At 47.4% G+C, this 23,674-nt stretch overlaps 1 protein-coding gene across 7 annotated transcripts in view; it reads left to right on the top strand.

The window, feature by feature from the left end:
• The first annotated feature begins 253 nt into the window (after nt 1-253).
• ACSL1 (acyl-CoA synthetase long chain family member 1) overlaps nt 254-23,674 on the top strand; it is a 71,875-nt gene continuing 48,454 nt past the window's right edge. For 2 of the 7 annotated variants that reach the window (XM_019422284.2, XM_019422282.2), the window contains exons 1-2: nt 254-368; nt 22,215-22,441. In XM_019422284.2, coding sequence (XP_019277829.2) covers nt 22,247-22,441 — 195 coding nt within the window. In that variant the 5' untranslated portion in view covers nt 254-368; nt 22,215-22,246. Of the gene's footprint in view, nt 369-892; nt 1,006-2,948; nt 2,973-17,242; nt 17,431-17,787; nt 17,809-17,830; nt 17,853-22,214; nt 22,442-23,674 lie in introns of those variants that run through there. The other 5 variants (XM_019422287.2, XM_019422289.2, XM_019422288.2 and 2 more) reach the window with 5 other exon arrangements.

Genomic DNA, 23,674 nt, shown 5'->3' with positions numbered 1-23,674 from the left:
TATACCCTTTGCCCTTCCACAGATTCGCTATGAAATCGAAGGCAGGCGAAGCGACTCTTCCTGAGTTTGCTCTCCGCGTCCCTGCACCCGCCAGCAGGCAGCCCGGCACGCGCGCACCCAGAAGGGAGGTGGGCGCGCGTCGGGGGCGGGGCTTGAGAGCGGAGGCGGGGCCCGGGGCCGGGGCGGAGCCAGCGGGGCGGGAGCGGCTGGCGCACCCGCAGCAGCTTGGCTCCGCGGCGGCTGAGGCTGGGGCGCAGCCAGGGCGTAGCGACTACGGCGGCGCCCTTAAATAGCATCCGGAGTCGGCGCTGGGCAGGCAGTGGGCTGAGGTGACAGCCGGCGGCGTAGCGGCCCGGCCAGCCGAGGAGGTGAGTGCTTTTGCCGCCGGGAGCCGCGTTTTTCCCGGCTGCGGCGCCGGTGGTCTCGGCGGAGGCGCTGGGCTGAGGCTGCTCCGCCGGCCCGAGCCCGGGAGGCGACGGCCGCGGCGGAGACGCGTGAGCCGCCCCTCGACTCCCGGGGACGTTCCGCTTTTCCGGCCTCTGCCCTCGGTTCCCCTTCTCCCGGCAGCGGAGGCCTTCGGGCCGCCAGAGCCCGCCGCCGCTTCCTGTGCCTGAGCCGGGGATGCCCGGCCGCCGTTTCCCGCGGGCTGCGCGGGCGCGGGGGCTGGTGCACGCCGGGGTCCGGGTGACGCGCGCCGCGGGACCGGCCTCTGGTTTGTGTGACGGCGGGGACCCGCCCGTCCCGGAAGCCGGACCCCGAGCTTCAGATGCGAGGGATGGTCCAGCGGGGCCGGGGCGCCTGTCCCCGTGACAGGGTTTTTGAGGCGCATTCGGACCGCGCCTGAAAGCGTCGGAGCCGGAACGTCCTGCTTCCTCGGCGTGATGGTGGCCCCTGCGCGGAGCGCTTGTAGGAGGGTCGAATGCAGCCTCAAAAGCCGGTTGCTAAAAGGAGAAATTCTCGCGGTGTCTCTGGAGGAGTGCCCATAGCCGTGTTGGAGTCACTGATGTAAGAAGCCTGGTGTTTTTTGAAATTAGGAAGCAGCGATGATACCTATCGTCTTGTAGCCTGGGAAAGTGGTGGTAAAGGACTTGAATGGTCACGTGGACTAACCTAGAGACAGACACTTATCAGTGTGTATTTACAATCGCAGATCCCTTCCCCACCCCACCTACTTACAAGGTTATGGAGCTTAATTAAGACCATTGTAGAAGTGCTGTTTGCCTTTTAAAGTTAACAGTTCTGAGCATCTTCTTGATACAGGAGCATCCAAAGTGCCCCCCGACTGTCAGGACCCTTTCTTTTATTTTTCGTCTTTGCTTAGCATGAGAAAAACATGAAATGTCATAGTGTCTGACACAAATTTCACCTGTGTTTATCTCGGTGTAAACAGTTATTTGCTTAACACAAACAAAAAGTCAATCGAAAGTTTCTGGTTGATTCTGCATTTTCAAGTGGCCATGGCAGGTTCAATGGGCACATTAGTGGACTTGAGGAGGTGGAACTTTTAAAGGAAATCTTGCTTCCCATCAGCATGGAGCCAGTCTTCTGAGATGTTCTTTCTTGCCTTCACTCAACTGGGAGAATCCCTTCCCAGTCTGAAACTTGACTCCTTATTTGTGAAAGGTCTGCGTTAAACGAAAGTCTTTCATGAGCTAAGATTCTAGGACTAGAAAAAAATCTTCAAAAGTAGCCAACCTCATACCTCCCTTCCTCCCTTCAAATAGTGTAGGCATATTATAGACCTCTGTTTTATGCATTTACTGTGAACAGAAAAAAACTTTTTTTTTTTTTTTTTTTTTTTTAAATCACCCTTCCCTCACAATTATAAGCATTTTGACTTATTTCCTTCCTGGCTCTGTTATGCATATTTTGGCAATATTTTCATTATTATTGCAGGCAGCCTGACTAAAAAGAGATCTCTGGGCTTTTTAACTTGGGGTGTTTAAGAGATAGCTAATTGTGACAAGTGCAGGTTGGGACAGGTTTCAGTTTATATCATAGAGGTATTTTCCTAGCTACCTCTCTTTCAGATGAAGTTTGAAATAACTGAAAGCATGCTCACATGCCACAGGCCTTACTATGTCTTTCGTTTTTGATGTTAGCTGGCTTGTGGAAAATGGTGGTGTTCAGAGGAGGGGCTGGGGAAAGATCAGATTGTTCTGTCATCACAGCTGGGGATTTCTCCTCTCTCCCTTCAAGTTTCACTTTTCTGGAAAGAGCAAGACTATAGGAATACTAGTAATTTCTAGATGTTGAGACTCCGTAACCCGAGATGAATATATATAATTTTTAAGGGCAGTTGCTGAATGTATTGGGCAGGTTTGCCTCATAAAGCATAAGCTCATTATTCTTCTGCACATACCGACTTTCGTATCCAAATACTGTTAAGTTAGAATCCATTAATAACGTTTTATGAACGGTATTGTTTGGATGATGCAATGGGATAGACTCTTGTGTTAAAAAATACAGAGGAACTTCCTTTAAGGCAGCTCCAAGCTATTGGTATCCTGTGGCCTTACTTGAAATCTTGGGATTCAAGCCTTTCTCTCTCGCAGGCAGGTTCGTCAGGAGGTAGACTGTAGGTGCACAGTGTTGGCTGCAGGTGGTCAGTCCAACTTGGTGGTCAGACAAACCCATCAGGATCGTTTGTCTTTGGCGCTCATGCCTAGAGACAAAGTCTCCTTGAACCGAGCTGATCTGAAGCTGCACGTGGTTAGGTTTAATTTTCAACATTGTAGTACTTGAAGGGGCTCTGAGAGCTTTTACAGAAACGCGTTTGGAAAGCGCACAAGCTAGAAAGTGGAGGCAATTTCCTAGTGTTTGTGGCTGCAACTCCAAGATTGTCCTTTTATCTCCAGTTCCTTACCGAAAATGCCCAGATGACAGCTCAACAGGAATTTCTAGTTTGTGTGAGCCCAAAGTGGTACATAATTTGAAAAAATTGACAAGAGGAAGCTCTTGCGTAATCGGTGGTATGTTACTTTCTCTGCTTTTTCTTTACATCCTGACGTTTAGAAGTTCTTGGCTGAGTTGTAGACAATATCGAATTTGGTTTGTTGTAGCTTTTGTGCAATTCCGAGGAAGAATGAAATATGGAGCTTTTCTTGAAACATGGCTGGCTTGGAGGGAGGGCACATTCTTTTGGACGAAAGCTTAGGTGTAGGTGAGTGCTCTCTTCCCCTGTGCTGCCTGCCTAGAAGAATGCATTTGGCTGGAGGCACAAAAAAAAAATCTAAGATTTCAAAACTGGTGGCTCTGTGTAGGTACCTGGGCTAATTCTCTTTATGAGAATTTTTCAAGTTTTAAATGAAATTTGAAAGCTATCTAACACCTAATTCGAAACCATTTGCCTCAGAAAACCTACATATGTGTGTGTATGTATATGTATATAAAATATAAAATGATAAAAAGTTTAGCATGTAAATGTGAAAGTATTTATAATAGGAATATATGCTTTTATAAGAATTATATTAACATAGGAATATTATATATTATATACTTTTTATATTATAACGCGAACCTCTGCTTCTAGAAAATTTGGGAACTATAAAAAAAGGTCTTCAAGGAATAGATGCTATTAACCTTTTTGTGTATTTCCTTTTAGTGTTTTTCTAAACAACTTTTTTTTGTACTTTAAGCATATAGTTTTAATTGAAGATAAAAATTTTGATGATTTAAAAAATTTCTTAATGTTTTAAAAAAAATTTTTTTAACATTTTTTTTTTGAAAGACAGAGAGAGACAGAGCACGATTGGGGGAGGGGCAGAGAGTGAGGGAGACAGAATCTGAAGCAGGCTCTAGGCTCTGAGCTGTCAGCACAGAGCCTGACGCGGGGCTCGAACTCACAAACCAGATCATGACGTGAGCCACAGTCCAACGCTTAACTGACTGAGCCACCTAGGCGCTCCTGATAGTTTAATTTTAATCACCTAAGTTATATTGTGAGCATTCTTCCATGTTGTTACCTTCTCCTCCAAAACTAAGTTTTGAGAATGGCTGCATAATGTGGTGTAAGGGATATGTTCCAATTTACTTACCCTTCTCCTACTGTTGGATATTTAAGAACAACTGCATCCGAACGGTTTGCCAAGCTTCTTATGTATTTAATGTATCTTTTGGAAAAATTAAGGCGTGTTCTGCTTTAAAACTGTTGACACTGGCAATGATTTGAAAATTATTTTTGTTAGTGAATGGTTTTAATGAACTTTTGGGTTCCTGTGTTCTAGTGCAAAGCTGTCGATTTTTGGATTTCATGGTCTGGAAAGATAAATGGAAAAAATGGCATCAAAGGAGGAAACGTGGATTGACGTTTATACCATTTCCTCACTCTGGAAGGACTTCTGATAAATGTATTATCTGTCCCTTTGCACAGTTTTGGCGGAGGAAGAAATCGGTACTTTCCCCTCAGGTTGGTTGTGAGAGAAATGTGCATATATCTAAGGCCCAAATACCTCGAACACTGTTTATTCTTTAAATAACCAGAGGAAAGAGAAGGTTGCTACAGAGACTAGTTTCTCCCTCAGGGCTCAGCCGTCAGCTACAAAGCAGGGTCTGTGAGCTGACTGAGGCAGTGGCCACAGCCCGGCAGGGGCAGGCTCAGGACGTGAAAGGTGATGATAACAGCCAACAGTCCAAGGCGCTGTTCTCAGTGCTTCTGATATCCCGTGAATTCAGTTAATCCTCCCTGCAAGGTAGGTCCTGCTATTATCCCTGCTTTACAAAAGATAAAAGAATGAGGGCAGGAATGAAGTTGCCCAAACCAGGATTTGAACCTAGGCAAGTCAGACTGCGGGGCCTGAGCTCCTAATTGGTTGGCTCAACTGCCTCCCTAGAGCTTGAAAGGTTCTTAGCCCAGGAGTGTCAGCAAAGTTCCAGGTTACCTAGCTAGTGGCGAGACAGGACAGAAGTGGTTCTTTTTCCGTGTCGTTGTTCCTTGATATTTCCTGGCCTCATTTTTACACTGTCTTGTACCACCAGAGCGCTGAAATGACAACAAATTTTGATTCAGCTTGCTTCAGTGAGTGACAAGATCACCTGGTCCAGAGCTATGACTTTCTAGAGAATTAAAGAGTTAAAGGCTTTGCCTGCCCTTGGTCTCATTAAGACTGGTGAACCGTCGAGGTGCACGGTTAATGCATCAAGTGTGTGGCAGGAAGAGAGGGTGTGGCTGGGAGCAGGGACCCACGCTCAGCAGAGATGGGCGAGCCACTCACTGAAGTAAGAGATTGGTCTCACCATGGCACATAGGTTTGCTTCCTGCTGTGCATCTCGGGTTACTTTTACCAAAAATAGACTTTCTCAGCATGTTAGAGACAAGAGAACAGAATTGTGAGTTTTCAGGGTTTGGAGGCACAGTGTTGTATCGTCTACTGGATATGGGTGCCTTTTTTCTAGTACAGTGTTAGGCAGAACCCCAAGGTACAGAATAAAAGCAGGGCTGCTGTGGTTGAAGGGGGCAAGGGTGGGAACCCCAGCTCCCACATATATACTTGCTTCCTGAGTCACCTCTGTCTGTGGCACTTCTAAATATCCCAGGCTCCCTGACCGTCGAAATAGCATAACTTGCTCCCTTGCAGACACAGTAATCGTTGTGCAGGTCATGGGTGATTTAGCCCAGGTTACACAACCTGTGTTCCCTTCTGGCCATGATACCCAGTGGAGTTTGTTCCTGGGCCCAGGGCCTGTTCGGAGAATGACCAGATCTCAGTGTACTTCTTGTTTTGTGCCCTGCAGTCGACCTATCTTCACTTACTCTGTACAGTATTGCACAACATACACCAATTTTTCCTCAACGTCACTGCCCAAACCATAGCCTGTCACCTCTGGTTTAGACAGTAGAGACCCTTCGTTGAAAAAAGAGGGAGAGAATGATGACTTTCCTTAATGAACAACTCTCTGATTGAATCCCTCCTCTGCCCAGAAGCCTTCCGGGGCTCCCTCTATAAGGTCCCAAGTCTTTATTTAGCTTGGCTCTTGGGAGCTTCTAGAATCTGGTTCCAACCTGCTGTTTCCCGTGCCTGTCCCAAACCACCCACATCCTGGGACTTTTGGAAAGCAGACTCTGGGAGCACGGGATTGCACCAAGGTCTCTGCATCCCAAGATTCTATCCGTGAGCTCTCTCTTTGGCCTGAGTGGTCTTCCCATGCCCTGGAAGGGCCTCATGGACCCTGTGCATTTACTGTGACCTGTCTGCAATGACATTCCTCATTCCAGCCTCCTTCCTCATGGACCTGCTCCTCAGAGACTCTGGATCCCTCACTGGAACCCTAGGCTAACGTTCAGCTGGCTGAGATGCGCCAGCAGCCGCAGCGGTGGTTAAAATGCTGAAATTCTGCCACATTGGGTAGGAATAGCTGCTACTCCAGGTGCCCCCACCCCTAATTCAGATTCTGAAGGGTTGGTGCCTGGTCCATCCAAGGATCTCCTGAACCCGTTCTGGGGCAGTGGCCTACTTCTTTCTGGATCGGTTGATACCTGGCTGTACTGGTCATTCATGTTATGAACAGCACCCCCTCTCTCCTTCATTTGCCTTTTCATGTGAGCATATCTTGCTTCCTCATATAGACTCCCCAGCCGCATTCTAAGCTCTGGGCACGTAGGAGACGTAGTCATTATCTTTTGCATGTTTTCGGCAGCATTTAACGTGGCACCTTAACTGCTAGCAGGCACTTAATATTGTCTGATGTCCAGTTGAGACCAGGAGACATTCAGACAGTCCGGTGTCCTGTAGAAGGGGATCGCTGACAAGAATACACGTTTCAGTGTTCCAAATTTGTAAATTATGATGCTGCGCAAAACTGAGATCTTGCAGCAAAGATCAAGGTATCGAAAATCACTAGACCAAGCCTGTGCTTTCGTTGGGTTGAGCTTAGTGTTTAGGAGTACAGCCGTGGTGTCTCTTTCAGGGTACTTTCAGAGAGGTTTCAACAGCAGGTGGTTGTAGGCTTTGCGGGATGTGGAAGGGAAGCGGATCAGTGTCAAGTTCTAGATAATCTTACATAACTGTACCGTCGCCTTCATTTACCTGGTATTCCTCCTTAAAATCATACCTTGTTTCTGTGCTACTAGTGAAATGGTCGAATAGCTGTTTGTTCCTTCTGTAGGACAATTACCCGCATTGTTCCTCAGGCACGCTTCCAAGGTGCCCCAGAATGTGGGGCTGGCAGGGAACTTGCCTGTCAAGCAGTCCAACCAACCACCCCATGGGAGGATGGAACCCAGATTCAGAGAGGTGTGGCTGAGAGCCCAGAGACAGGCTAGACTCTGAAGACAGAGCCAGCCTGTGCTGCCCTCTTCGGACAGGAATCAGAGATGAGCGCCACTGAGGCTGGCACCCCTCTAAAGTGTAGGCAGACTGAACATCCCTGGCCCGTGAGGCAGGGGCTGAAGCTTTGGGCTGCCGTGGCCCTGCAACCTTGATTCTCCTTCCTCCAGACTAGCCGGTCCAGCCCCCTCGGGCTCTCAGGCTTGGGCCAGGTGACTTCACTGCCAGTGTCCTGCCCGCTCCAACTCCTTTCCCTCACGGAGTTGTTGATTACCTTCCCTCTTAGACGGAAAGTCTGTGTGCAAGCACTATTACACTGCCCCCTAGCGGCGGCAAGCTTTTCGGGGGGGGGGGTGCTCCAGTTAGCGCTTGTTTTTAATGTTTATTTATTTATTTTGAGAGAGACAGAGAGAACGAGTGGGAGAGGGGCAGAGAGAGAGGGAGAGAGAATCCCAGGCAGGCTCCATGCTCAGCGTGGAGTCCGACTCAGGGCTCGATCTCACGAACTGTGAGATCAGGACCTGAGCCAATCGCAAGACTCAGACACTTAACGGACTAAGCCACCCAGGCGCCCCTGCAATTAGCACTTTTATTTGTTGCCTCCCAGAGTCAAGAACTGACAGACACTCTAGCCAGGCAGGTGCCCAGAGAAGCTGCAAGAACTGCTCAGTCGTCCCAAAATGGGGCCCCTGTGCCCCGTGGCAGAGGTAGGCCATCCAGGCTGCAGGGTGGGTATATTACAACTACTACAGATACTCATTTTTTAGCTTAAATTCATATATGTGTATTTTATAATGTTCAGAAAATATTTGCAAATGTCTAGAGTTTATAAATATAGTTACAGGGGCGCCTGGGTGGCTCAGTCGGTTAAGCGTCCGACTTCAGCTCAGGTCACAATCTTGCGGTCCTGAGTTCGAGCCCCGCGTCGGGCTCTGGGCTGATGGCTCAGAGCCTGGAGCCTGCTTCCGATTCTGTGTCTCCCTCTCTCTCTGCCCCTCCCCCGTTCATGCTCTGTCTCACTCTGTCTCAAAAATAAATAAACATTAAAAAAATTTTTTAAAAATAAATAAATAAATAAATAAATAAATAAATAAATGTAGTTACCTATTAAGAGGCATTTATTTATTAGTTTGGATGCATTATGAAAAGCTCAGAGAACCGGAAAATTAACTCCTTCTCTACCAACAGCATGGCAAGATACCTCTGAATGCCACTTGGAAAAAAAAAAAAAGAGCAAGAGAACTCAGTTTGTCAGTTAAGGGGGAATCGAAACTCCCTTGCGAAACTAGGTTGTGATTGATGTCAAATTGGTCTTGAAGTGAGGTGGTATCTTATGGTGGTGGTGATTTGTATTTGCCTGATAACGTAGAGCGTATTTTCATGTGTCTGTTAGCCATCTGGATGTCTTTGGAAAAGTGTCTAGTTACGTCTTCTGCCCATTTCTTCACTGGATTATTTGTTTTTTGGATGTCGATTTTGCTAAGTTCTTTATAGACTTTTGGATACTAACCCTTTATCCAGTATGTCATTTGAAGAGCCCAAGTGCCCATCGATGGACTAATGGATACGGAAGATGTGGTGTGCATATGCAGTGGAATACTACTCAGCGATCAAAAAGAATGAAATCTTGCCATTTGCAACAACATGGATGGAGCTAGAGTGTGTTATGCTAAGTGAAATAAGTCAGCCGGAGAAAGACAAACGTCGTATGATTTCACTCATATGTGGAACTTAAGAAACACAACAGATGAACATAGGGGGAGGGAAGGAAAAATAAGATAAAAACAGAGAGGGAGGCAAACCGTAAGGAAGTCTTAAATACAGAGAACAAACCTGAGGGTTGCCGGAGGGGAGGTACGTGGGGGGGCATGGGCTAAATGGGTGACAGACATTAAGCAGGGCACTTGTTGGGATGAGCACTGGGTGTTGTAAGTGATGAATCCCTGGGTTCTACTGAAACCAATATGACACTGTATGTTAATTAACTTGAACTTAAAGAGATAAATTTAAAAATTTTTTAAAAGTGGTCTTGGACTTCAGGAGAGTCGTGTTAAATCCAGAGTATATTTTGACTTTGGACCCAAAGCTTGAAAATGCAGAAGCCTTAAGATCAGGACAAAGATTTTATTTTATTTTCTGATTTATTCACTACTGTGTCTCCTGAGATGGGAGCAACGTTTGATATGGAGTGCTCTGTAAATCTCAGATTGAACGTATAGACCTTTCCTTGTGTGACAATCAAATATCATGCTGGGTGTAGCACCTTGAGTCAATATTTAGGTTGGCTTTCTTTGTTGAACGTTTAGTCACTTAGCAGGAAGCAGCATGTGGATGTGCTAGTCAGTTTTACTCCCCGCAAATCGTTCCCCAAACCGCAGGATCATAGCGCCGAATGGGCCTCAGAAGTGTCACCTGAATAGTAAGATGTTTGGGATTTGCTTTAAAATTGTTTTTTTTTTGTTTGTTTTTTTGTTTTTTTTTTAAATGGGTGTAAAATGAGACAATATTAGCAAAGTGTTGATCCTGGGAAAGCCGAAGCTAGGGTCATGGGCGTATGGGGGTTTGTTTTCCTATTCTATGTACTTTTAAATCCACGTGGACATTTTCATAATAAAATATAAACAAAACATACGGGGAAAGTAGACCCCAAGCTAGTGTCACGTGTTCCAAGTAGGTAACAGCCAGATGAGACCATCTCTTTGTCTTCCTTTCCTTCTTTTAAACGTCAGGTCGTTACCCTACAGTCCTCTGCAACTTGTTGGATTTGTTAGGTTTTCAGCCTCCCATGGGCCACCCACTCTTCCCATGGTTCCCCGCACCCTTGGAGTTATTCCAGCCCCGCCCTTCTCCCTCCTCCTACAGTGGGCTTAATCCTGCAACTCTTTCTCTGTTTCACGTGCTGCTTCCCCCGACACCACCAACGTCTTCCCCAGAGCTGACGAAATCGAAAAGTCAGAACGGGGTCCCAGCCTCTTTCAAAGGCTCTGTTCTGTCTTGACGAGGCCCACAGCCTAAGCATATTTGGTGGGCTCCCTTCATCTCTGCTGTTTAGGGACACAACAGTTCCACGCTGAAATCTGTAAACCCTCAGAAGCGTCCCCATGTGTGAATGGCTGGCCTTCCTCTCTGGGTAGAGGTCTGTCTATGTTCTATCTCCCACTTAACCCTGCGCCGCTAAGCTGGTCCACTAGTTTGTCAGTCCCTCTGAAACCGCGATCTATTTTAAGAGGTGTAAGTAACTCTACCCAACCTTGTGTCTTTCAGCCTTCTTATCCAGGTCATTGCTATCTGATCGTGGTGACCTCTGCGAGCAAGGACTGGACCTTGTTCTTCGCTGTCTCCTGCACCAGGCCTCACCCTGGCGGGGACATGGGACGCTCAGCAAACTACACCCCGCTGCATGGGGACAAGCTCCTGCAGCTAACGGCTGCTTAGCCCGGGCGGAGGCAGGGCATCCTCCACCCTGGTTTATGGCTCTGTCGTTCCTAACTGCCAGCCGCCCCTGCCCCAGCACCGGCCGGCGCGAGCTGGGTCTCAGGGCATTTCACCCCCACCACCTGCCTCTGGCTGCTTCCACCTGGCTCTCTAGCCGGCCCTCCCATCGCTCTCTGGTTCATCCATAGTGTTCTCTCCCTCCCGAAGCCCTCCACCACTTACTTCTTCACTTTTCGTCTAGATAGTTAGGTTAACTCTTTCTCGCAGGTGTGTTTGTTCACTGATACCCTAAACTCGTTGAAGGCAGAGGCAACACTGCAAATGCTGTTGGACTTCTATTTGGGAGAGAGGGAAAGTGGGGTTTTTTTCCCTGTGATTTTGTTCATTAGCAGTGGAACCTTTCTCAAAGGTGCCCTTACGTGGAAGTGCCCACATAGCTGGTCAGGGCCCAACACGGACGGTGGGAGCCTAGGGATGGACTTTCTGGGCAGGGCTTCCACCCCATCTGTCATTCTCCTAGAAGGACAGGTTGCCGCCCGAGGCCGTTTATGCAGCAGGTGGGAAATACATAAATACAAGAGGAAATGAACCGAATTGACCTAGTTATATCTTCTTTGTCTTGAGAAATAAAAAAAATAATAACAAAAAAATAATAACACAGCAAAGTACACAGTAGAATAATAAAATCATAAATACCCAAATGCCACAGCATAGAATTAACAGTTTTTTTCCTTAATTTCATTTATTTATTTATTTATTTATTTATTTATTTATTTATTTATTTTGAGGGGAGGGAGGAGTGGCAGAGAGAGAGGGAGAGAGACAGAGAATCCCCAGCAGGCTCCGCACTGTCAGCACAGAGCCGGACGGGGCTCGAACTCACAGACCATGAGATCATGACCTGAACCGAAATCGAGAGTCAGTTGCTTAACCGACTGAGCCACCCAGGCGCCCCTAGAATTGGCAGTTTCTAACAGTTATTTTCCTTCTGTGTCGTGCTGTCATCTGGAGTTTCCGGGTGGCAGTGGAATCCTGTTGTTCAGTCCTGAACGTCAGGGGTGTGTCACCATCTTTTGCCTTCTCTGGCCTTGTCTTGGAAATGCTCCATGGTGTCAGTGATTGAAGGGGGCACACATTTCCTCTATTCCCGTCCTTTCTTTATCCCCACGGAGGCCCACACAGGCAGCGACGAAGCTGGATCAAGATTTTTGTTGCCCATCAGGGGCACCGCCGGGACCTGAAACAACCAGATTGTTACATCTGAGCCTACCTCCTACTCTTCCTGTTTTGTCTCCTTCCGTATTCACTCCTAAAAGTGACTAGTCTGGGACAAAACATCCGGAGGGACCCTGGGACTTAGGTACCCTCTCTGTGTGCGGTTTCTCAAACAAAGGGACCCTACTCCCCATTTCCAGGGCCCTGAGTGGACAGGAGTTCCTGCCTCACGGGGTCTGGCTCTGGCTATTGTAAAAGGACTTTCGTCCTCTTAACTATTAAGTTCTTCTCCACCTCCCAGGAAGAGGAGCCTCCTGCTTCCTGCCTTGCTTTGTGGTTCCCCAGAGGCCGGGAAGATGGAGAGTCTGTTGTGGATTATTTTCATGGCAACAGGAATTTTATTTCCTTCTCTAGCTATGGTCATAATAGGCTGTACATAATGGGCTGTACCCTCCGGACCATGGCGTTGTGTTCTCTAATACACAGTCCTACAGACATAATTAGGGCCCTTCCTGGGCCAGATGTCAGCTGAGATAACATGCCTTGTTGGATTCACTTGGTGAGTTGACAAGTGGGGAGCCGGGCCCACGGAAGCCTCTTCAGAAGGGTTGGGTCAACCTAGCAAACTGGTCTTGTCTCCATTAGCTGAAGTGAGGCTGACTGGCTGAGGTCACCCATGTTGCCCAAGCCTGCCCCTTCTCCGACCGTTACCAAGAAATGTCCCTGCCTCGTCTGAGTGACTTCTGAGAACTCACTTAACAGTGTTAACAGTGTTTGAAGGCCAATGGAAACATCTTGCTTCTCTTAAGAGTTTTTTTTTTTTTTTTCAATAGAAACTTTTCCTCGTGAATCCGTGCCACTCACATAACCTGGATGTCTTCGCTGGGCATGTCCAAACTAGAATTATCTCTTCCCCAATTGGCTGGACATGGCAGGTCTTCGTGTCTATGCTGAAGAGAGAAGGGAGGAGAACCAGATGGCTCCCCCCCACCCCCCGCCCTCCGGAGAATGCCGGGCAAGTCATATTTGCAGCATCCCTTATGGCTCAGATGGCCACCCACCCGGTGCTCGTGCTCGTGCTCGGTGGCCGGGGAGTCTCTGAGGGCTCTCCTCACCGCAGTCCCACCATTGCTCTATAGCTCCTGGGATGCTTCTCTGTTTTAGAGGATTCTCTTTTCTGTCGTAGAATAGTCACTTCTAGACGTTGGTGGCCAGCCGGGTCTCAAGCTCTGGACTCAAGCCCTCCTTCTGGCATTTGCACTTCTACTCAAGAGAGGTATTTGTTTACCCTCTTCCCTTTCTTGTGGGCAACCTTGATCTTTCAAAAAGTAATCCACAGTCTCTTGTCTGAATATTTGTCTACACATCTGCTAAGGAGAAAGAGGATCCTTGGCCTTAGATGACCTTGAGGTGACATTATATAGAAGTGCAACAGTTTGAGAAATGAAAAACATCATGGGAAGATGGGCAAGAGAGTTTTGCTTTTTTTTAGTTATCATTACTGACTTCAGGAGTAGAATGTAGTAACTGATCACTTACGTACAACACCCAGTGCTCATCACAACAAGGGGCAAGGGAGTATTTTTATGTAGCCTTTAAATCAGTGTCTTGCAAGCTTTTTCTTTTCCCCTCCACATCACCTAGGAGGTGCTGCTTACTCCTTTCTAGCACAATGGCTCACAGCAGCAGCAGCAGCAGCGTGGGGTGTACAGGGAGAATGCTAAAGTTTAGAAATGTTTCAAATACCTCCTTGCTCTTTGGAGAATCACTGTTCTATAAATACACCCTCCTGGGGCCTGTAGCAGAAAACTGGTCAGAATCACAGAGGGTCGTTCCTAACTCAGTAACTGTTCATGAAGCACCTGTTCTGGGCAAGGCGGTATGTCCAGCATCAGGGCCTATGAAGACAGATGGGAAGGGGCCCTGGCCCCAGGAGAGAGAAGCATCTATGTAAGAGAAGCAGACGCTCACCATAAGTATAAAATAGGAGATGCTAAGGGTCCCGCAAGGGCTACAGATAACATATTCCTGGAGTTCAGGACTGCCTCTGACTGAGGAGGTCACGTAAGGATTTATTAGAGCAACTGAACTATTTGGGTCAGTTTGGACATGTTATTAAGACAGGGCTCAGGAAGAGGCCGTAAGGAAAGGAGACCCCAAGGTTGGAGAATGCAGCGTGGGTGTGGAAGCATGGGGAGACTTTCTGGTAGACTCTTGGAAAGGGCCAGAGCTCCGCCCTTGGATACTGACCCTCCCAGCCTTGTTGAGGCAGGGAGCCGGAGGGGAGCTCGCCCAGAGACTCGTGGGGAGAGGATGGGCCGGTCCACTTGCACAAGGAGGCTTCCAGGACCCTGGGAACCTGCCTACAAACCGCCTTCCAGCCTCCCCCACTGCTTTGCTCCTCATTGTTCCACCGGTCAATCTTCTTCAATCTCCCGGGCTCAAAAACCCAGCTCTCCGACTCCGACTCTTTTTTTCCATTGATATCCACTGAGTTACTAAATCCTGTTTTGTTTTGTTTTTTTAGCGATTAAAAATGCCTTATCGTAAAGTAGGCATAACATAAAATTTACCATTTTAACCACTTTTAAGCATACAGTTCATTGGCATTCATTACATTATCGATATTGTGTAACTGTCACCGTTACCGAGTTCCAGAATTTTTGGGATGTTCCAGAATGTTTTGGGGATCCAGAATCCCCAACACAAACTCTGTACCTGTGAAGCAATAACTCCCCTTTCCCCTCCCACCCTCCACTCCTGTAGCCTCCATTTCTATCTCTTTGAGTTTGCCTCATCGAAGTCCCTGGAACACATATAACGTTTTGTAGGTTCATCCAGCTTATGGCCTGTATCAGAATCTCCTTCTTTTTTTTTTTTTTTTTTTTTTTCTTTTTAAGGTGGAGGGTTATTCCATCGCCTGCACAGGCCACAATTCGTGTGTATCCCTCCAACGCTTGGTGGACGTTGGGATTCAGATCCTGGCTCTTTAAAGCTCTGTCTGTCCCAGCTTCTTGGCATCCTCTTCATCGCCTTGCACGTTCATCTGCATTTGAACCACCGTGTGCCTTGGTGACAGGCCTGCCTCTTATGGTCCATAGGCTTTGCCTTCGGTCCTGGCCTCTGGTCTTGTTCTTGTGTGGGGCTGGGGCAGGACACTGGGCTTTTCCTACACGGTCTCCTGTCTTTGAGTCGAAGCTAATGAGGACTCCATACAGTAAGGACCGTTAGGAGGATGACATTTCGTCATGTGTCTAATTACTCAGCACGGTGCCTGATACACAGCAAGTGCTTAGCAAACGGTGGCTCTTAAAGAAAGCGCAATTTCAAGCTGATTTTTCCTTCCTTTCTCCTACCCAGTGGAATCCTGTCACTTGTTCCAGATTACCTGGCCAAAAATCCTAGAGCTGAGGTGGGGAGTTGCTTCTGGCTGTCCCGTCCTATCCCCAGAGCCCGAAGTGGAGCTCACATTCTTGGGCCTCCCTCATCCTGCGAGGACCGGCTCACTTTTGCTTTCTGCACGCAGCAATCCTTGAGAGCGTGTGACCTCTCTCAGAATTTCTTGTGCACTTACTGCCACCTCGTTTTGCACTGTTTTGTGTATATATTTATGTTATGTTTTTGACTTCTAAGCCTCACGAATGGGGTCTGCAGGTTTTTCACGGTTTGCACCCACATTTGAATGTTAAGTAATGCACCTGCACCCAAGAGAGGGTGAGGATTTCCCGACAACCCTCTTGTAGTCGTCATGTGTCACTGAGGCTTTCATTTTGTGGGGGTGTCCTCTTGGTCACCTCCTTTTGAACACCATCAGGTAGAGAAGGCACCTTTCCTGAAACCACCTCGTTCTCAGAAAGGCCAACTAAGTGAATTCGACTTTTCCTGAGCAAAGGAATTTAACACTAGCTGGGTTGCTATTTCTGGAGGCTTGACCTTACGAAGGCAAAAGTGGCTCCAAAAGTGGCTGGCTCTAGGGATGCCTGAGACCCTGTGTGAAGAAGTGTGTTCAAAGAATTTTAATAAAATATCATGGAAATGTAAGTAGGGAAAGAGCACACATTTCTAAAGTAATTTATTTTTGTCACGTGACTTCAATAGATATGTAATTTAATAAATACAGAAGCTGTTATGGGTAGACTTTGGCCATTGCATCTAAGCCCTACAAGTTTACCCATTCAAGTTGGGCACATTGTGTTTGGAATCTCATTACTTGGGGGCGTATATGGGAGTCGTGGCTTGGTGGCCAATATGAACAGGTGAGGTATGGCCCTAATATTACTGGTTAGAAAATTAGTCTAGCCTTCTGCTTACCTTTACAGTTTTTTATTAAGTTTATTTCTTTATTTAGAGAGAGAGAGAGCGTGCACGTGCGTGCATGAGTGGGGGTGGGGCAGAGAGGGAAGGAGAGAGAGAAAATCGCAAGCAGGCTCTGTGCTGTCAGCACCGAGCCGAACACGGGGCTCGAACCCACAAACCACGAGATCATGACCTGAGCCGAAATCAAGAGTCGGATGCTTAACCGACTGAGCCACCCAAGCATCCCCCTGCTTACCTTTAAAAGCTTTGTGTCCTGCTCTTTCTGACTTTGATGGCGTGGACAGAGAGTGGTGTCGTAAAGAATTTTCAAGTTGACTTGAATATTTCAGCAAATCAGGTTTCTAAAAGCAGAGCACCTCTCCTTCATTTCTCCTTTTAAAATCTGCTTGGAAATTGAATTCGTGATCCCAGAGAGTCACTTTAATGAAAATTATGTGGGTTTAAGGTTCACTGTACTTCGTTGGGAAGAAACACCCCATGGCAGTGGATGGGAGTAACTAATTCCCTGTGGAAGTATTTGCCCACCGTGCGTGGGATCCTGAAGTTACCCAGATGGTCTCTCTCCTTCTCATGCTCAGGATGAGGAGATGATCCAAAGGCAGCAAACGTGGTCAGGAATTCATGTATAGGATGGGCTTTGGACAGAGACCTCTGTTTTCCTTTCTAACTGGTGGACGTCGGCATCCCTGTTTGGGGAGAGCCCGACTGCTCTTTTGGTTCAGGAGGGGACGGCTTAAGCAAATCTAGCTTTAGGTAAATTGCCAGCCAGGGTCAAGGAGCACGAATCCAAGGGTTTTGGAGTGGCACACTGAAAGAACAGCACGCGGTCTGGCTGCTGCTCTCTTGTTCCTCCCCAAGGCTGAGCTCTGCCCAGCCAGCTCAGGACAAAGGGGGAGTTTCAGCCTTCTGTAAATAGCCTATTGTACAAGGGCAGGAGGTGGGGCAAGGAATGGCAGCGTTGCCAGCTTGGCTCGCTGCTTTTAAGGAAAGATGTCAGGATTTCTGCATTTGCTGCTGCTGGGGCAAGGGTGCTATTTACGTGGGTTTGCTTCAAGGCTGCATTCCTAGCAAAGTATTTCATCAAACCGCTGTTATTCAACCGAATGAAAGCTTGAGGAACTTTAGAAGGGGAGAAACATCCCGGTCACCCATTTTTTGGGGGGGTTTGTAAACAATATGAAGAAAATAAAATGCTGATGTAAGTATAAATCTGCAAAATCATAGGAGGTCTGTGTGTGTGTGTGTGTGTGTGTGTGTGTGTGTGTGTGTGTGTGTGTCCCTGTGTCCTTAGAGAATGATGCCCTTGTGAGTCACCTCTGGCCCCAAACCACTTTTGTGTGGTGTAAACAAAATGGTAGGAGGTAAACCTTTGTGTCCGGGTGGCCTTAGACCCATATGTTTGGAGTCCAGGATGATGGGGCAAATCCTGGTGGTTATGTAAGACAAGGGAGTTCAGATGCCCGGTTCTCATCAGGCCATGCAGTGTCAGTGCTGAGGACCTTTAGAAACCACCTGCTGTCACGGTCTCTAAGCCGGAGTGGGCTGCGGAGGACTTGTGAGCCGCATGTGCAGAGAAGTATGTGCATGTTCCCAGTGGAGAGGATCAGCGGCCCCGCAGAGGTTAGGAATTGTTCGTGTAGAGGAACAAGCATGACTTTAGGGTCAAGTCGGTGTCCCCGTCTTGGGATACACCTTGGGGAAACCTCTTAAGTCTCCAGCCTCAGTTTCCTCATGATCATTTTGTATTGCGATGTTCCGGTGAGCTACAGGATGTGAAAGCCTTTCTGAAACACTAAATCAATGCTAACTGTGTTGCCAGCTCTTCTTCCCAAAGTTTGGGTGGATAAATACCAGGACTTCTGTTTCCTGACAGTCGTGCAATCCAGTTTCTACTACCGTGTCCTGTGTATCCTGTCCTGTGTCCTGTCCTGTGCACAGGGCTACTTAAAGGCATCCTTCACAATGGTTCTTTGCGCTGGATGTGTGCCACGTTCCCCCAACCATTGCTGTGTTCTCTGTCGTTCTGTGGTTTTAGACTCCAGCTCTTTGGGAAATTCAAAGGACCCAACTGAACAAACACACTTTTCCTAAGTGCTGGGAGGAAGGGTGTGCAGGTGTAGCTGTTGGGGAAGGGAGAAGCCAGCTGCCAATAGTCTTGTGTGTTCTCAACTGAGAAATACTGGCTGCTTAAGCCTTTAATCCGATTGAATCATATTCTTAGCAAACAGCAGCATTATTACTTGCCTGGGCTGTAAACTTCCTGAGAGGGTGATGTGCAAATTTGCTTTTGAAAGAATTTAATAAAAAAAAATATTCCAACTAGAACACCGTTGGAATAAGAAGTACAATCTGTCTGGGTTTTAGTCATCTGTTGGCAAGTGTGGGTCTTGATTCTTCTTAGAGACCTGTTGGGGGCTGTCTTAAAGCGTGGTGTTAATGTTCACCTGCAGCATTGAAGGGCTATTTATTGTGGCTAATATTCTCTGAATGAGGTCTGCCTGCATTTCTAAATACGCGAAGTGCCTTTTCCTTAATAGCAGTTACATAGAAGGAAGAAGATTTAGAATGCTTTGTATTCATGTTTAAGAGTCATTCTTCACGTGGATCTCAAAGAAGGATTGTCTTAGTTCTTTATTGGATGGGCTCTAGTTTTCCTATGGACAGCATTAACCAGTTGATTAAGTGAAGCTGGTTTTCAGCTTGTCTGTCACCTGGCTGCGAGCTGAGAGGCATGAATTAAACTGTTGTACCTTGTCATTATCACCCACTAAAGGTAAGAATTTAGCTGGGTTTCAACCCTTAGCATTACAGATTAGTATCTAATAAAGTGTTCTTGCAACGGTGCAAGATTACCATATCAGTAATTTTCTGAAGTGTTTTTTTTTTTTCTTCAAGTTTCTTTTCTAGACTTATCTCTAGAAATAGACATTTTTCTTTCTTCGTCTAATGCTGTCTACAGCTTGGCTCCTGCTGATGCTTAAAATAGAAAAAAAAATCACCAGTTTATGACTGTATTTGTTTATGGGGGGATTATTTAACGTTCCCCTCCAAGGACTGGATTCTGTCGAACAGCCCCTGCAGATTCACAGGATCTGGGCTGTATGGAAATGACTTCAGGGACCCCGGGGAGAGAAGAGCCAAGGGCAGGGGTGTGTCTGCCAGGGGTGGGAGATTCCTTTCCAGCCCGCAGGGGCGCAGTGGGCGTGAAGGCTGCCAGGGGGCGTGACTTGAGGGCCAGGCAGGTCCGCACAGGGCACAGTCGGGTTGCTTAGCGTCGGCTGGCTGTGCTGTGTATGGAATCTGGCCGCCTGCTGCCAGCGGGCCCGGCTCCATCTGTCTGCTGGTCCTCACGGTCTCCGTGAGTGCGGGCCTTGCTCAGGGAGCCCTCACTTCAGCACGCCCTGCCGACACCGCCGGCTCAGTGTCGTGCGTCCCCCACCAGCTGGCTCCGCCCCGGAGAGCCTGGACCTGGTGGTGGGCGCCGTCCTCCCAGCCTCCGGCTCCAGCCCCCCCCCCCCGCGCCCCCCCTCCCCCCGGCGCACCCTGGCTGGCCTCGTGTGTTCACTGTGCTCCCGGACTGGAGTAGCTCCGCTCCTGTGCGTTCCTCTAGAATAAATCTGCCGTGGCCATACCACGGACAATCTGTTTCTTTCGTGGTCCGTCGCCTGTTGGTTCGACATGCCGCCCAGCATCTGATCGTTTATTGCACTGGTTTTTAAAAATATGCCCATTGTCTCTTCTCATTGGGAAGCCAGGCAGAAAGAAAACAGTGTCTGTTTTCAGATCTGGCACTGGCAGTGACACTGGCTGATGCCTGTCCCTGCCCATGGGTGGAGCAGTGGGGTGACTGTGCTCCCAGCTGCTCATTGGCCCATCCTCCACCCGCTTCTCCTGGGAAGTCAAGTGTGAATTTTGTCTGATAGTTACCTTTAGCCCAGTGGGCAGCAGGACAGGAGTCGGCCTGTGACAACTGTCCTGAGAGACCTTGGCAGGTCGGGCAAACGCCAGCTGAGCTCCTCCCCCCGCCCCCCTCCCACCACCTCTTCTGCTCCGCAGTAGTCACCTAGCAGTCAGCTGTTGGTGGCACCTATGGTGAGTGGTATTGTAAGTAGGGGAGCTTCTCCTCCAGAAGTATGACCTGAAGAAATTTTGCTTATCTGTTCCTTCTCGGTTGTCATGGAAGGAACTTTCGTGTGTGTGTGTGTGTGTGTGTGTGTGTGCGCGCGCACGCACGCGCGCGTACCTACACAGAGTTGTGACGCAAGATTGCACGAGCTGAGCAAATACATTAAGATAGTGATGGCCAGTGAAAACACCTGATACTCTGCTCCTCTCTAAACAAAATTTACAGCGGTAGAGAGTGAGATTTAAAGATTTCTGTATCTGAAAAAAGAAAATTATGTTCAGTTTTGTGACCTCGGTATTTAAAAGGACATACAAGAAGGAACTCACAGCTACCATCTGAAGCACAGCTAAAGCATTCACACTTGGCAGGCAGTTTTTGAGAAAAGCCTTTCAGAGCATTCGCTATGATTTCCTTCCCTTTACTGCCAAACATACTTTATAGTAGTGGTTCATCAATCGTTTTCTAATTGGAATTATTTGTACTTATTTCCTGTTCTGACACTTTTTATGCTGACGTATATATAAATTGTCTATCCCATCCAATTTGAGGCTTTCATATACATTAGGTTGTTTGTCCAATTTTCTTCTGTGTGTTTTGGCTTTTTTTTTTTTTTTTTTTTAGTTTACTTATTTATTTATTTTGAGAGACACAGAGTGTGTGAGGGAGGAGCAGAGAGAGAGAGGGAGAGAGAGAGAATCAATCCCAAGCAGACTCCACACTGAGCATGGAGCCTGACAGGGACTCGATCCCCTGGTCACGAGATCATGGTCTGAGCCGAAATCAAGAGTCAGTCACTTAACCGATTGAGCCACCCGGGCACCCCTGTGTTCTGACTGCTTTGTTGTTGTTGTTGTTGTTGTTTTATTAACTCTGTACCTTACGGTTCTGCATAAAGGACTAATCACAGGATGTTGGTAGATGAAATAATGATAGTACTTAGCATTTATTGAGTAGCTTCTGGGGCCCCATGCCATTCCAAGCTCTCTGTAAATCATGTAACCATTATAAAATCCCCATGAGATAGGTCTGTTTTCAATCTCCATTTTTGGTTAGGGAAACTGAGGCACAGAGAAGTTAAGTAATTCCAAATCATACAACTAATAAGCTGGGAAGACAGACTTTGGCTGTAGAATCTGGGATCTTAAATATTATTGTATACTTCTTCTCAAATACTATGCTTCAGTCTCTCTCTAGATACGTGGTAGATGATTTAGAATTTATGTACATCCATTTATTATTATTATTATATTTTGGTTATAATATCTTGAGGAATATAAAAAATTATTTTAGCAGAATAGAGAACTGCAGTTTCCTCTGCATTTGTATTGCTGCTTTTATGGTACAGAGAGCATGGGGAAAGCGAGAGACATACCGACATGTAGGTTGGTCCATCGGACCGATCCAGAGCTGATGGGAAATCTTTCGGAAGAAGGGGGAGCAGACGGCTGCTGGGTGGTTTGGGCTTACTTGTGCCTCTTCCCCTTTTCTCCTCATTAGCCCTGATAGCGAGACTTGAGTGTATTTGATTAGGTGGGAGAGAACAGAGGCACACTATCAGGGAAGAAACTGGTAACTTACGCCACTTGAGCATGTTATGGCGAGAATTCTTTGTGAGTAAAATCTTTTTAATGTGGGGAATGGATACTTTGCACAAAATGATGGAAGTCAAATGAATTTCTGACGTGTTCTTAGAAAAATGAAATTCGGCAGCCAGGAAGAGAGCTGGACCATCAGGCCTGTGGGTTTAATGCCTCGATTGGTCAGCCAGGCATCAAGTGGGATGGTTGGCCGTCGGGAATTCTGGAGACAAGTCCTGCCTTGCTGGAATGAACATGACATCTTTTCTCTCCTGACAGAATTCAGCTGAGGGAGCCAGCGACACAGGACAATGCAAGCCCACGAGTTGTTCCGGTATTTTCGAATGCCAGAGCTGGTTGACTTACGACAGTACGTTCGCACTCTTCCGACCAACACGCTCATGGGCTTTGGAGCTTTTGCAGCCCTCACCACCTTCTGGTACGCCACGAGACCCAAAGCCCTGAAGCCACCATGCGACCTGTCCTTGCAGTCTGTGGAGGTGGCGGTAAGTGGAGGGGCCTGCCGGCCTGCCATGTGGGTTTTCTCTGCATTTCCCCAGATTTCCCATTGAATGCGACACTGACCGGTTTCCGTCACCATCAGATATTTGCAAGGCCACTTTGTAAGCTAAACTGTGTTCAACAGACTGACGTTTGTCTATGTTAATAAATGGAGGGTGGGGGCCCGGAGGATTCCAGAAAGGATAGGCCCAGAGTCCCTGCTCTCGCAGGGCTGATGTTCCAGCAGAGAAGAGAGATGTCAAACAAATGTTCCAGAAAGAAGGATTTCATCTGCGGTATACCTGATACTTAGAACACATCCCCCAGCTGTTGAAAGGGACTCTGAGATTTCACCTAGGATGAGGCGAGGCTAGGAACTTGCCAGAATAACATGGCCACAGAATCTCAGGTAGGACGTGATCACGCAAGGGCATTCAGGAGGGATCCAAGGTTGAATTGTTGAGGACTGTGGTAGTACATAACATGGCCAAACTACAGGCCATGCTCTTGTCCTCATGAAAATGAAACCAGAGTGTGCATTCCCTGGTTAGGGCATAGCAGGTGGCATGGGACAGGGAAAGCAAGGGACCCTTTCAGAAAGAATTTTTTCTTTTTTTTTTTTTAATTTTTTAAAAAATGTTTATTTATTGAGAGAGAGAGAGAGAGACAGAGAGAGAGACAGAGAGACAGAGAGTGCCTACGAGCAGGGGAGGGGCAGAAAGAGAGGGAGAGAGAGAAAGAATCCCAAGCAGGCTCTGCACTGTCAGCACAGGGCCCGATGCAGGGCTTGAACCCACAGATCATGAGATCACGACCTGAACCAAAATCAGGAGTTGGACACTTACCCGACTGAGCCACCCAGGCGTCCCAGAGAGATTCTTTCTTGATGTTTCTGCTCTGCTTTCCTCCCTTTTGAATCTCTTTCGTATAAAATGTGAGGGGTTGAAAAGATGAAGCAGCCAAGTTCTCACTGGTGCCCTGACTCTCCACCTACTCTCTGCGTTGTGGTTTCTTGCTTTTCCCTACCTAAGTCAGAATCGATTTTCAGTATTCATAACTCTAAATGTACATAAAGAATGTCTCTTCTTCCCCTTCCTGCCCTGGTCCCCAGGCTGATGGCCATGAGGAGGAGAGGGTACCCTTCCACACGAAGCCTTGGCCTGCCTGATAAGGACCATTTTATTACTTACAGGGTTTTAGTTCTTTTAGACAATTTTCTTGGATTCATTAATTTGAAA

Source organism: Panthera pardus, unplaced genomic scaffold, assembly GCF_024362965.1.
Source record: "Panthera pardus isolate Hobbes unplaced genomic scaffold, ASM2436296v1 HiC_scaffold_13, whole genome shotgun sequence".
In the NCBI taxonomy this organism is placed as follows: Eukaryota; Metazoa; Chordata; class Mammalia; order Carnivora; family Felidae; genus Panthera; species Panthera pardus.
This window is presented reverse-complemented; position numbering and strand designations above follow the sequence as displayed.